This window comes from Aythya fuligula, chromosome 17 (genome assembly GCF_009819795.1).
Source record: "Aythya fuligula isolate bAytFul2 chromosome 17, bAytFul2.pri, whole genome shotgun sequence".
Lineage (NCBI taxonomy): Eukaryota > Metazoa > Chordata > Aves > Anseriformes > Anatidae > Aythya > Aythya fuligula.
Window position 1 is genome coordinate 5638801 of NC_045575.1, and position 13566 is coordinate 5652366.

General features: G+C 64.8%; 3 protein-coding genes across 5 annotated transcripts in view; 2 read left to right on the plus strand and 1 right to left on the minus strand.

The window, feature by feature from the left end:
- The first annotated feature begins 384 nt into the window (after positions 1-384).
- On the plus strand, positions 385-3946 carry LOC116495990 (WD repeat and SOCS box-containing protein 2-like). The gene is made up of 9 exons (XM_032198779.1): positions 385-530; positions 679-850; positions 940-1163; positions 1341-1472; positions 1835-1935; positions 2304-2476; positions 2592-2705; positions 3119-3226; positions 3404-3946. Exons 1-9 carry the CDS (start codon positions 515-517, stop codon positions 3564-3566), a joined length of 1203 nt encoding a protein of 400 aa, XP_032054670.1. The 5' UTR covers positions 385-514; the 3' UTR covers positions 3567-3946.
- A 1107-nt stretch (positions 3947-5053) lies between these two features.
- LOC116495991 (replication factor C subunit 5) lies at positions 5054-7895 on the minus strand. The gene is made up of 11 exons (XM_032198780.1): positions 7864-7895; positions 7668-7732; positions 6931-7067; positions 6759-6838; positions 6519-6592; positions 6262-6421; positions 6067-6148; positions 5833-5962; positions 5554-5631; positions 5420-5474; positions 5054-5336 (listed from the first exon to the last, which is right to left on the minus strand). The coding sequence occupies exons 1-11, from the start codon at positions 7893-7895 to the stop codon at positions 5240-5242; spliced, it is 990 nt and encodes a 329-aa protein (XP_032054671.1). The 3' UTR covers positions 5054-5239.
- A 4602-nt stretch (positions 7896-12497) lies between these two features.
- LOC116495986 (kinase suppressor of Ras 2) overlaps positions 12498-13566 on the plus strand; it is a 55411-nt gene continuing 54342 nt past the window's right edge. For all 3 annotated transcript variants that reach the window (XM_032198773.1, XM_032198775.1, XM_032198774.1), the window contains exon 1: positions 12498-12677. In XM_032198773.1, coding sequence (XP_032054664.1) covers positions 12498-12677 — 180 coding nt within the window. The remainder of the gene's footprint in view (positions 12678-13566) is intronic.

Below are 13566 nucleotides of genomic sequence, written 5' to 3' on the forward strand. Positions count from 1 at the left end.
TCAGGGTGTCACTTTGTCACTTTGTGGGTGCTGTGTCCCCGGGGTGCCACTACCAGGGGCTGTCCCCTTGTCACACGCTGTGCCCCCGGGGGGTTCCACCACCCTTGGCTGCCTCTTCCTGGCCCTGTCACGGTGCCAGCAGCCGGGGCCGTGTTTAGCTTGGCGCTGTCCCGGGGCCGTGTTTACCGTCAGACCCGTTCCGGGAGGGAGGAAGGGCCGGCCCCAACCCCAACCCCAACCCCAACCCCATCCCCGACCCCAACCCCGTCCCCGTCCCCCCCCTCAGCGCCAAGCGCAGGCCTCGGGGCCCGGCCTCCAGCCGCGGCCCTGCCCCGCAGCCCCCGCCCCGCACGGGGCGGTCCGGGCCCTCCTCCAGCAGCCGTGCGGAGGGAGGAGGAGGCCGGCCGGGGGCTGCCAGCGGCCCGGTTCCCTCCGTAGAGGCCGGGGAGGCCGCGCCCAGCCCGGTTGGGGCCTGCGGGGCCTCCCCGGGGCGGGCGCCGCCGCCGCCGCCGCCATGAAGCCGAGCGCAGGTGAGGGCAGGGCCGGGCACGGGAGCTCGGGGCTCCCGGGGGATGGAGCCGGGAGCCTGGAGCTCGGGGGAGGGCTGAGGGTGAAGGGAGGGGAGCAGGGAACCGGGAACCGGGTTCTGACGGCGCTGGTGCCGTCCCCGTTGGCCAGAGGAGCCCGTGCTGCTGGCCGAGCTGAAGCCGGGGCGGCCGCAGCAGTCGGACTGGAAGTCGAGCTGCGAGACGTGGAGCGTGGCCTTCTCCCCCGACGGCGCCTGGTTCGCCTGGTCGCAGGGCCACTGCCTGGTCAAGCTGATCCCCTGGCCGCTGGAGGAGGCCGAGCTGTGAGTAAGAGGGTGTGGGGGGCACACACCGCCTTGGAGGACGCGGTGCCAGCCCGCTCTGCCCCCCTTTTCCCTTCTCCTCCCCGCAGCTGCAGAGCCTCGGAGCGCAAGGGCCACGGCGGCGGCAAGGCGGAGGCGCGGAGCCGAGGGGGAGCCAAGGAGAAGACGCTGGAGTGCGGCCAGATCGTCTGGGGCCTGGCCTTCAGCGCCTGGCCGGCGGCGGGGGGCCCCGACGCTGCCGCGGGGTTGTCCTGCCTGGTGCTGGCCACGGGGCTCAACGACGGGCAGATCAAAGTCTGGGAGGTGCAGACAGGTGAGCGGTGCTCCGTGGCACCGGGGATGTGGCAGCAACGAGTTCAGGCTGCTCTCTCTGCCCTTCCTGCTCCCCGGCTCCGTCCTTCCCTAAATATTTCCCAAGGGTGAGCAGGAGCTGCTGCCTGCTCCTGCACGGGACAGGCGCTGACAGGGCTGATACGGCTGCTCCCCGCAGGACACCTTCTCTTCAGCCTCCTGGGGCACCAGGACGTTGTCAGGGACCTGAGCTTCGCTCCCAATGGAAGCCTCATCCTGGTGTCGGCGTCACGGGACAGGACCTTGCGTGTCTGGGACCTCAGCAAAGATGGTAGGAGCGAGCAGGGGTGCCCCCGGTGCTCGGTCAGCCCTTCCCCAGGCTGTGCTTTGCTGTGGGCGAGGAGAGGGCAGAAGCACACCTTGGAAGGGGAGAAGGTGGGAGGAGATCTCTGGGGACGGTGTTTGAGGCAGAAGGGGGGGTCCTGGGACAGAGCAGAGCCATCCCCTCCCAGCTGGGACCTGGGGACTGCAGGAAGGTGTTGCAGATAGAGAGCTTGGGATGGGCACAAGGAAATTCCCCCACCCTACATGCGTTTTCCTCCTTAGGAGTGGGGCTGAGACAGCAGGCGGGGCAGGGCCTGTCCCCAGTGACTCAGCTCTGTCTCTGATGACTCCTGTGTCTGTTGTCCCCAGGGCGGCAGGTCCAGGTGCTGACGGGCCACATGCAGTGGGTTTATTGCTGCTCCATCTCTCCTGACTGCAGCATGCTCTGCTCGGCTGCTGGAGAGAAGTCGGTGAGTCCCCAGGGGTGGGAGCCGGTCCCACGGAGTGCCACGCTCCCTCTGCCCCCTTTATGGGAGAAGTCCCCGTGTGGGAAGGGGCAGGTGAGAGCCAGCCTCGTTCCTTGGACTTCCCAGCACCAACATGCCCCACACCGTGCTGGGTGAGGATCCGGGGTGGGCACAGGAATGCTGTTGACCACCGAGGCGTTGGGGTGTGGTGGGGAGAGGTGGTTGGGGAGGTATTTGGGTGCTTTCTGTTATCACAGCGGTTTCAGCCACCCTTGCTGGCTTCGTCTCCTCTGCTGGGCTCTCCGTGCTGTCCTGGGTCCGTGTGACAGCGCGGGGAGCCTCGGCCTCAGCCCCCACCCCATGCCCCGCAGGCGCTGCTGTGGAGCATGCGGTCCTACACGCTCATCCGGAGGCTGGAGGGGCACCAGAGCAGCGTGGTGTCCTGCGACTTCTCACCAGACTCAGCGCTCCTCGTCACCGCCTCCTACGACACCTGCGTCATCATGTGGGACCCCTACACGGGGGAGCAGCTGAGGACGCTGCGGTACGGAGCTGGGGGGGCGAGGGGGGCCAGAGGAACGGGGTAGAGAGGTGTCGGGGGGCTTTGGTGGGGCTGAACGAGGCCTGGGGCTCAGGCTGAGCGTATTTTCCCCCCGCAGCCACGTCCCCCTGCACTCGGCGCTGGATTACAGCAGCGACGTCCACACCAGCTCCCTGCGGTCGGTCTGCTTCTCCCCAGAGGGCCTCTACCTGGCCACGGTGGCGGACGACAGGTGAGTTAATACCCCTCCTCGGGGTCTTTCCAGAGGGAAGGAGGGTCCTAAGAGGACGTTTCAGAAGTTCAGGGCGTCCCAGCAGGGAGCAGACTTTGCGTGGCAAAGACACCAACGCGTTCAGAGCCCTGGTTGTGCGAGGAGTTGGCAAGGTCAAGGCGCTGTCACCTCCCTGAGCAATGAACCAGGGCCTGTGTCCCCTTGCAGTGCTCCTCAGTGCTGTCACCTGCTCTGTCCCCATCTGGCTCAGCTCTGCAGGGCACGGTGCTCCTGCCCTGCTGTAACACTTCGGGGAGGCTCTAAATCCACGGGATAAAGCCCTGCTCCCAACTTGTGTGCGTTCAGGTGGCCCCAGAGGCTTCGTTTCAGCTGCAGGCACCGCCTGACGTTGTGTCACCTCCCTGTCTCCTTAGGCTCCTGAGGATCTGGGCGCTGGAGCTGCGATCCCCGGTGGCGTTTGCTCCCATGACCAACGGGCTGTGCTGCATGTACTTTCCCCACGGTGGCTTCATTGCCACAGGGTGCGTATATCTGCTGCGGGGAGCTCCAGGACAAACCAGCCTGAGGGTGCAGGCTGGTTTCCCAGTTTGGGGAGTGAATGTGATATTCGCTCGGGATATTTGGGGATATTAACTCTCTCTCTGCGCCGTGCTGGGGCGGTGGATGCTCGCTCAGGGCCTCTTCGGGTCTCGTTGCAGGACCAGAGATGGCCACGTCCAGTTCTGGACGGCTCCAAGAGTCCTCTCGTCGCTCAAGCACTTGTGCCGCAAAGCCCTGCGCACCTTCCTGACGACGTACCAGGTCCTTGCACTCCCCATTCCCAGGAAGCTGAAGGAGTTCCTCACCTACCGGACCTTCTGAGGGACCAGAGGCACGCAGGCGAGAGCCCCCTGCCTCGCGGCGGGGCTGGCCTGGCTCACAGAGCACCGCTGGTTTGTCGTGCTGGTTGGTGAGCCGTGGGGCGGAAGGATTGTTACTCCCCTCGTTTTGGGGCTGTCTGTGAACGTGGAGATATTTTTTTTTTTTTTTTGGTGTAATAATACTAGAACCCAGCAGGAAAAAAAAAAAAAAAAAAAAAAAGCATGCAGAGGGCACGGGGCACAGTACAACGTGGGGACAGCTCTGGTGACCCCACAGGGGACGCGAGTCCCCCTGTCCCCCTGCTATCTGCAGGCTTTGGGTCAGGTGCTTTTGCTTCCAAGTGCAATGTTGTGGGTTGAGGATTAGCAGCTGCGGGCCGAGCAGAGCATTTGGCGGTGCGAAACGGAGGCCACAACCAGGCCCCCCCACCGGCCCCGACGGGCCCAGCCCGTACTTCAGCTGCCGGAGGGCCGCGGGCTCTGCTGTTCCCGTGGTCTGGGCACGAGCTGGACGAACCTGAGCCGGTCTCTGCGGGCTGGGTGACAACGCTGACGGAATAAAAGATGGTTGATTCCTCACTTCTTCTTCCCTCGTGGCTCGTAGAGGTGAGCTGGGGCTGCCAGGCGGGGGCCCGGGGAGCAGCCCCTCCTGCTGCTGCAGCTCTGGGTAAGTCAGAGCCGCTCGCTGGGCTCTGGAGAGGAGCAGATGGTCAGTGGTGGGCGCCGGGGAGGATGAGTCCTCGTGGTTAGCTGTGAAAGCAGAACGTGGCTTCGCCTAGCCCCCTGCTTTCGCTCCTCGCTTGCTTTTTCCGCCCCCACGCCAGCCCCTAGGACTTGGCGCTCGAACAGCTCGCCCGCAGCGTGTGCCTGGTGTGCAGCCTTGCCGTGCACGCAGCAGTCTCGTGGACGCCTCTCGCTCCAGCTGAGCTGGTGGCTGCAGGGACAGCACGTGCTTGGTGCCCTCCTGTGTGCAGGAGCCCTGGGCTGACCCCAGCTGGTGGAGGAGAAGACGGGGAACATCTCCTCCAAGCAGTTCCCTGCAGTGTTTTCCTTTGCGAGCAGCTAAACCCCAAAAGCTGTCTTTTCCCAAAGACTTCCTGGAAAATATATGACCTGCAAACTGCCAGGGCTCTACTTTTCAGCCCGTGAGCAGCTGGGGCAGCTCGTCCCTGCACGGAGGGCCCCAGGAGTGCTGCAGGCAGGTGCCAGCAGCCCGTGTGGGTGCACCACGGCTGCTACGTGGGCCGGTGGCAGCGCAGTTAAGCTCTGCTGAGCTCCCCAAGGTCGGCAGGGTTGTGCTTTGAGCTCTTCCCCTCGGCCAAAGAACATCAGAGCTGCGCTGCTGAGGGCTGCAGGCACCAAAGCCTCGGAGAAGCCGGAGCTGCCACCGGGGCCTTTGCAATGGGACGCAGGCAGGGGGTGAGGCTCGATCACCTCCCTTCAGCCGTGGCTGTAGGGGAGAAAAAAGAAAACAACCACACAACCTGCTTGGCTTTAGAGATGTTTGCATTTCCCGGTGAAGCGTATAAAAACAGGCTGCTCTGGCACGCCCCAGGTGGGGGCCCAGGGCGTGCAAAGAGGAACCACGAAGCCGCACGGAGCTGCCGCCGGGCGCCTCGGCTTTCTGCTCAGGACGCCCTGCAGGCCAGGACGCTCGCAGCCACCCCGCCGGGCTCAGGCTTCGGCCACGATCAGGTCCCTGGTGACTTGGAAAGCCGCGACGAGGGAGCTCAGCTGAACCTTCTCGCTCGTGCCTGCAGCCAGCCGGTACCTGCGGCAGGAGGCAGGGGGAGATTAACGCCTTGCAGCAGCACCAGCGTCCCGACGGAGCAAGCCAAGAGCAGGCAGACTCACTCGATGTCTGCCATCTTGATCAGCAGCTGGATGCGGACCGAGGGTGGGAAATCGACTGCGGGAAGAAGGAGGTGGTGTGAGTTCGGGTGTTTTTTTGGGGCGGCGAGCCAGGAGCCGGCCCCGCAGACCTCTACCTCTGTGCACAAACAGGTGGATCTCGGTCAGGATGTCCTGCAGGGCCAAGCCCTTCAGCGTCTTCAGCTCGGTGATTTCTGAGATGGCAGCGAGTGAAGGGGATCCTTACACACATTCCCTGCAGGATCCAACAACCCCGATGGGAGCGGGACCCTCCCCAGCGAGCGGCATGAAGCCAGCCCCACCCCAGCCGGAGCAGGAGGGTGGGAACCCGTGGCCAAAAAAAAGGAGGATTTATGGCAACGGGGATAAAACCCAAGGCAGAAGGAAAAGGATACTGCGATAGGCGGTGGAGAAGTCCTGGTTGAGCATCCAGTCGAGGATGTTGGCGATGTCGGACTTGAGGGGATGCCCCGTGCAGGTGTAGACGTTCTCCTCCGTCACCTTCCCGAAGGCCATGGCGGTGCTCTGAGGAAGAGGAGGTGGAGGAGGGACGAAGAGCTCCCAGTTTGCAGGGCCCACCGAGGTGCCAGCTTACACGAGGCACCAGCGCCCGCAGCCACGCTCAGTACCTGCAGGATGTTCAGGGCTCGGCGCATGTCGCCGCTCGAGAGGGTCACCAGCGCCTTCATCCCGTCCTCGCTCACATCCACCCTGCAAGGCGAGATGGGGGCTGCAGCGGGACCGGTTCAGCACCCCCGTGGTCTCCAGCCCCTGCGGCAGGAGCAGGGGGAAAGGGGGTGTGTGGCAGAGCCCCCCCGGCTCACCCCTCCTCCTGTATGACGTGCTGCAGCCGGGGCACCATCAGCTCCGGGGTGAGGGGCCCGAAGCGGAATCGGGTGCAGCGGGACTGCAGCGCGGGGATGATCTTGGAGAGGTAGTTGCAGATGAGGCAGAAGCGGGTGTTTTCGGTGAACTTCTCGATCACTGCAAGGGAGGAGAGGAGCTGGATGGAGTCCCAGCGGCCTTGTACAACGGGGAAGGCTCAAAGGGTGCTGCCAAGCCCCCCCTGCGTGCCCCTCACCTCGCCTCAGGGCGTTCTGAGCGTCCTGGGTCATGGCATCGGCTTCGTCCAGGATGACGAGCTTGAAGCCTTTCCTGAGATGGGGCAGAAAGGGGTGGATCTGGTCCCAAACCCCCTTTCAGGAGCTGCCAGACTGGGGCTGGAGGTGCCTCCTCTTAGCACGGCCCCCAGGAACGCTCCCAGCTCCCAAATCCCCACAGCCCACCCCAAAACCACCCCCTGAGGCATGGAGAAGCCTACTTGAAGATGGTCCTGGTGCTGGCGAAGCTCAGGATGGGCCCCCTGACGATGTCGATTCCCCGGTCATCCGAGGCGTTCAGCTGGAGGGACAGAGGTAGCAGCGGGAGTGCAGGGCTCTCCCTCTCGCCCCAAAGCTGGGTGCCCCCCCTCCCCAGGACACCCCTCCCTTTACCTCCAGCACCATGGAGCTGAACTCTCGATCCCGGTAGAGCTGCCGGGCACACGCCAGGATGGTGGAGGTCTTGCCGGTGCCGGGGGGGCCATAGAGGAGGAGGTGGGGCAGCCGGTCCTCGCTGATGAACCGCTGGACTGGGGAGGGGGCACAGGGGGGTGGGTGAGGGGGGGGGGGGTTCTGGGGGTGGCCTGAGCGTGATGTGCGGCCACAGCATCCCTGGGGGGTACTGGGGGGGGTGGTGGGGGGAATGGGGGGTGCTGGGGGAATGGTGGGGGTGGTGGGGGGAATGGGAAGGTGGGTGGGGGATGAGGGGGTGGTGGGAGGGTGCTGGAGGGAATGAGGGGGTTACTTGGGGGTGGTGGTGGGGTGCTGGGAGGGGTTGGGGGTGCTGGTAGGAGGGTGCTGAGGGGAATGGGGGGTGCTGTGGGGGTGCTGGGGAGAATGGGGGAGTGCTGGGGGTACTGGTGGGAGGGTGCTGTCGGGGTTGGAGGGGTACTGGGGGTGCTGGTGGGGATGGGGGGGTACTGGGGGTGCTGGTGGGAGGGTGCTGGTGGGGATGAGATGGGGGTGCTGGGGGGGTTGGAGGGGTACTGGGGGTGCTGGTGGGAGGGTGCTGGTGGGGTTGGGGGGTACTGGGGGTGCTGGGGGGGTTGGAGGGGTACTGGGGGTGCTGGTGGGAGGGTGCTGGTGGGGTTGGGGGGTACTGGGGGTGCTGGTGTCCCCCCGCTACTCACTGGTGCTGAGGATGTCCCGGTGCGACACCAGCTCGGAGAGCTCCCTCGGCCGGTACTTCTCCACCCTGCGGGGGGCAGCGGGGATCAACCCGGTGCCTCGACCCCCCCATATCCCCTCCACACACCCCCCGGTCCCCCCAAAACCCCTCAAAACCCCCCCAAAAACCCCGTCCCCAAGCCCGCCGCCCGCCCTCACCAGGGCAGGTTCCTCCCGCCCGCCGCCGCCATCTTCCCCGCGGCGCCTCGCGAGAGCGGGGCCTGGGGGGGGGCCGCGTATGGGGCCGGGGGGGTCGGGGACAGGGACAGGGACAGGGCTGGGGACAGGGATAAGGACAGGGAAACGGCCCCGGGGGTCGCTGCTGGGGGGCTGCCCCCCGCTGCTGGGTATCTAGAGGGGTTGGGGAAGGCCCCTCCTCACCCCCCCCCCCCCCCCCCAGTCGGCAGCACCCATGGGTGCCAGGGGCCGGCTGTGGGGTGGGGGCTACTGGGGGGTGGTTTGGGGTCCAGGGGGCTTAAACCCGGCTGGATCGGCCGTGGGGGGTGCCAGGATGGGCCCCCCTCAGCTCCTGGGGCTGCCTGGCCCCCATGTCTGTGGGGTGGGGGGGCACGGGGAACAGCCTAATGCAGCCGGTGGGGTGCTCGGGTGGCGTTTTGGGGTGGATGGGGGAGGAAAAGGAGATGTTCTGGTGGGGGGAGACCGGGTTTCAAGAAGGCAACCCACCCGCAGAAGCGCTGGGGTGTGTATTGAGGGGCAAAAATATACCAGGGACATCTTGTTGCCCCCCAAGGAAGAGCTCCAGGTCTAATCCTATAGAAAACCCCAAACGCGCATGGCTTGGCAGCTGGACATGGGGTGTGAAATGTGGAGCTGGTGTTCACCTGGGGGGCTTCTGGCCCTTCAAACCCCAATTTTCCAGGCATTCACCCCCCTGGCCCTACTAACACTACACCCGCAGCCCAGGCTGAGCCCTGGAGGGGGCAGGCACAGTTTGCTGTGGGGGGCAAGGCTTGCAGCCCCCCCGTGATATTTCCCTATTTCCCCACCATATTTCTCGTGGGTGACCTCAGCTGCGGGCTGACGGGATCAGATCCACAATCCGTACCCATATTTTTCAATTTATTTTTCAATTGACCGCTGCCCCCCTGGCTCCCCAAGGATGCTGCTTTAGGAAGGGAACCAGGGGGTGAGGGTCCCAGGGGGATTCCGGGGGGGCAGCGGGGATGGAGCTGGTGCCAATAGGGTCCGGGCTCGCAGGGGGGCAGGAAAAGGGGACACAGGTGAGCACGAGGTGCGTTGGGACGAGCGGGTCCTGCTGGGAGCGACTCCTGGTTAAGAAATGAAGCGGTTGGGGTTGCCGAGTAACAACGCTCACATCTCGCCCGTTTACGAAATCCAGACACCGATCGAGAAGGAAATGAATAATTCAAGCTGTCCGAGGCCGTGCCATGGGAAAACACGCCTCACCCCTGGTCCCAGGCCTGCTTTTACCTGGGGAAACCTGGTGTGGGGTGTGCCGGGGCGGCTCGGCACCTGCTTCCCTTTTTGCCTCCCTGCATTTTATTTCATTCCTATTTTATTTCTATTTTATTCCTATTTTATTCTTATTTTGTTATGTATTGTATTGTATTTTCTTCTTCTTTTCTATTTTTTTCTTCTTATTTCTTTTCTTCTTTCCTTCTTCGCTCTTTCCTTCTTCGCTCTTCTTCTTCTTTATTTTATTACTTACTTTATTCTTCCTTATTTTATTCCACTTTATTATTTTATTTTATTTTTTTAAGGGACATCTACCAGGACTGTGGTTAATTTCCTGCTCTGGAAGCCACCAAAATGATGATGGAAGGAAGGGCAGTGGGTGCAGGGGGGCATTTAGAGCCCCATGGGACCCTCCCGTCCTCCCCTCCCTTGTGCTTGGTGCTGGGAGCACAGAAGTGGCCATGCTGCTAGCCAGGGTGTTTTAGGAAAAAAACATCTGCTGCTGCAAACCGTTTTGGTTATCGAAAGGCGTGTCTAACCACAGAAGCCATCAGGAGAGAAAATTTCAGCGGGGTTTATTTTTTTTTTAACCCGTGCCCCGTAAATGCCAGGAATTGCGCTGCAGTTTGAGCTCGGGCGGTATTTACGTCTCTGGCTGTCGCTGCCTGCAGCCAGGGGAACGATCCCCTATTCCCAGAGGGAAACCCCCCAGAGCTGCTGGAGGCTGCCCCGAACCAGGATTAGGGGGGGGGTCTGGGGAAGCTCATGGCTTTTCCTCCCAGCATGGGCTTTGGGGCGCTTTGCAGACCGCTCTCCTTTGCCCTGCTGTGGCCCAAATGCTTTGGCAAGAAGGGAACGGCTCCGTCCCTTTTGGGTGAGATATCCCGGCACCTCGTGGTGCCAAATATCCAGAATATCTGCCCCGGGGTGGTGCAGCTCTGCCCGCGTTTCTGGTGTGCTCACCCAGCTCGTGAAAGAGCTGATCCATAGGATGTGTGCCCACCTGTAGGGTCTCCTGGACAGCCCCGTACGTCCGAGCTGCGGTGCTGGGGAGTTCTGTTTGCATCGCTCCCATCTCGAGGATCCCATAAAATCTCTCCGACCCGTTTATTGCCACCCTTAAAGGCAGAATCGCTGCTTGCAAGGGACCATCTCGCCCATGAGGAGGAGGAAAGGGGACGCGTGTGCTCATCCCAGCATGGGCTCCTCGGGTGAGCGTCTAAATTAAAGCTTCTCCTTGAACAAAGTGCCAACCAGCCCATTTCAGACCTCATAACCTTCATCCTAACTCCTGCTCGGAGTGGCAGCAGGTGTAATTGCTGCACAGAGCCCCTTGGGGTTAGCTTTGTGCTCCCCACAGACTGGAGACATCAGGTGCGGGTACCCCAGAAAGTGAAATACGTACCCGGAAAGTGAAAGCCCTGTGCAGGTGAATTATTTTGAATCGATTCTGCTCAGATTTGGGCCAAATCCCCTCCACACCCCCCCCACCTCCCCTCCAGGAGGGCAGGAGCCCTGGGGTGCCTCTCCCCCTGCCCCATCCTGCGGCACAGCCCCCCTGTGGCACCCATCTCCTTGGGCCTTTGGGGGTGCGCATCCCCTGCACTCTGAAACGGGACCCCCTTTCAGAAACGGGACCCCCCCGCTGTGCCAGGGCCCCCACTGCAGCAATATCTCCCCCCTTGTTGCAGCAGGACCCCCCCATTGCAGTAGGACCCCCCTCATTGTATTAGGGCCCCCAGTATGGGAGGAGCTCCCAGTGCACCTGTGCCCCCATGGCACCATAGCCCCCAATTGCACTGTGCCCCCCCTTTAGACTGTGCCCCCCCCTTTACATTACAGCCCACCCTTAGGCTATGCCCCCCTCATTGCACCATGACCCCCTCCTTTAGAATATGCCCCCCTCCCTATGCAACACAGCCCCCTCTTGCCCCACGGCCCCCCATGGCACTGCAGCCCCCGTTGCACCGTGCCCCCCCATTACCCCATGCCCCCCCATTGCACCATAACCCCCTGTAGCCCCCCAGTGCCCCATGCCCCCACAGCCCCGTGCTCCCCATTGCACCATAGCCCCCCATTGCCCCATGCCCCCCCTTTACACCACAGCCCCCCCTTGCTCTCCCATTACCCCATGCCCCCCCCTCTTGCACCATAGCCCCCCATTGCCTCTCCCACTGCCCCCCCATTTCCCCATGCCCCTTTTCCCCATGCTCCCCATTGCACCATTACCCTCCCTGTGCCCCCCATTGCACCACAGCCCCCATTTCCCCCCCATTGCCCCCCCCATTTCCCCATGCCCCCCCATTGCACCATTACCCCCCCATTGCCCCCTATTTCCCCGTGTTCCCCATTGCATCACAGCCCCCATTTCGCCCCCATTTCCCCCGATTACCCCCCCATTTCCCCATGCCCCCCATTGCACCACAGCCCCCACTGCCCCCCCATTGCCCCCCCCTTTCCCCGTGCCCCCCCATTCCACCACAGCCCCCATTTCTCCCCCCATTCCCCCCCATTTCGCCCCCATTCCCCCCCATTTCCCCATGCCCCCCCATTCCATCACAGCCCCCATTTTCCTCCAATTTCCCCCCATTTCCCCATGCCCCCCATTGCACCACAGCCCCCATTTCCCCCCCATTTCCCCCCATTGTCCCCCCATTTCCCCATGCCCCCCATTCCATCACAGCCCCCATTCCCCCCCATTCCCCCCCATTTCCCTGTGCCCCCCATTCCACCACAGCCCCCATTACCCCCCCATTACCCCCCCATTTCCCCCCACTCCCCCCAACCGCGCGCCCCCTCCCCAGATTTCCCCGCAGCTCCGCGGTGCCGGTGCGGTGCGCGCGTCTCCGCGCGCATCCGTGCGCGGGGGCGCGCGTGTGCGGAGAGGGGGGGGGGTGGGTGGGGGTGGGGGGGGTTGCGGGGGGGGGGGTGGGGGGGGGTCGCGCGCGGAGCGGCGCGCAGCGAGCGCGGCCCCGCGGTGCCGGGAGCGCGCCGCCCCCGCCCCCGCCCCGCCGCGCCCGGGGGGAGGCGGCCGCGGCGGCGCGCTGAGGGCTCGGTGGGCGCCGCGGGGCCGCGCTCGGGGCTTCGGGGGGGGGGGGGGGCGCGCCGCGGGGCCGCGCTCAGGGCTTCGGGGTTTGGGGGTGGGGGTGGGGGGGGGGCGGGGGGGGGTGCGCGCCGCGGGGCCGCGATGCTGCGGGCGGCGGAGCGGGGCTGAGCTGTGGGGCGGGGGGGGGTGGGGGGGGCGGGGGCCGGGGAAGAGGGAGGGGGCCGGGGGACGGGGGGGGGGGGGCCGAGCATCGGCGCGGAGGGGTGGGGTGGGGTCGGGGGGGGGGGGTGGGTGGGGGGCGCGGCGAGCGATGGATGAGGAAAACATGACGAGGAGCGAGGAGCAGCAGCAGCTGAGTTTGCAGAAGGCGCTGCAGCAGTGCGAGCTCGTCCAGAACATGATCGACATCAGCATCTCCAACCTGGAGGGGCTCCGCACCAAGTGCGCCGCCTCCAACGACCTCACGCAGAAGGAGATCCGCACCCTGGAGGTAGGGGCCCGGCGAGCATCCCCCCCCCCACACACACACACACCCTGCACCAGCAGCACCAAGCCCCCGGTCCTTCCCCTGCTCTGTTTTTCCTCCCCGTTCTCTGTCCCCCCCCCTCCATCCCCGCACCACCACCCCCGGGCATCGCAGCGGGGCTCCCCCGCGGCGCTGCGGTGGGGTGCGGAGCCTTTGGGTGCGGAGCCTTTTGGGTGCGGAGCCTTTTTTTTTTTTGGTGCGGAGCGGCCGAGTGAGGCTGCGCGCTCTGCAGGTGGCCCGAGGTGGGACCGGTGGGAGCCGAGCGCTGCTCGCCGGGAGCGGCCCCCGGCCTCCGCATCCCCCCTCCCCGCATCTCCCCGGCATCCCCCGGCCCCCTCCGAGCTCCTTCCAGCAGCCCCCGGCCCGGCCGCAGCGCCCTGCAGCCTCCCGGCCCGCAGCCCTGCCTCCCGCATCCCCCCCGGCCTGGCCTCGGCACCTCCCCCGGATCCCCTTTTTTCCCCCAAAAACCGCCTCCATCCCGGCGAGCAGCAGCCCCCTGCTCACCCGCAGCCTGCCCCTGGCTGCGGGAGGCCAGCATCCTCACCAGCATCCCCACCAGTATCCCCCATCCCCACCAGCATCCTCTCCAGCATCCTCCATCCTCACCAGCATCCTCGCCCCCGGCTCCTCTGCCGCAGCCTCTGGCCTCCCCCGGAGGCACCCAGGGGGAAATCCTGCACGGCTCCGGTGGCCCCGTGGGCCGGAGGGGTCCCAGAATCTGCATCGGGGGGACCCCATCCCTCTCTGCGGTGAGAGGGGTTTGAAAGGGGTTTCTGCAGGCTGGAAGCATCCCGGCTCTCTGTACCCCACACACAGGCCTTGGGGCCGGATCCTGCGCAGCCCCAAGGCCTCC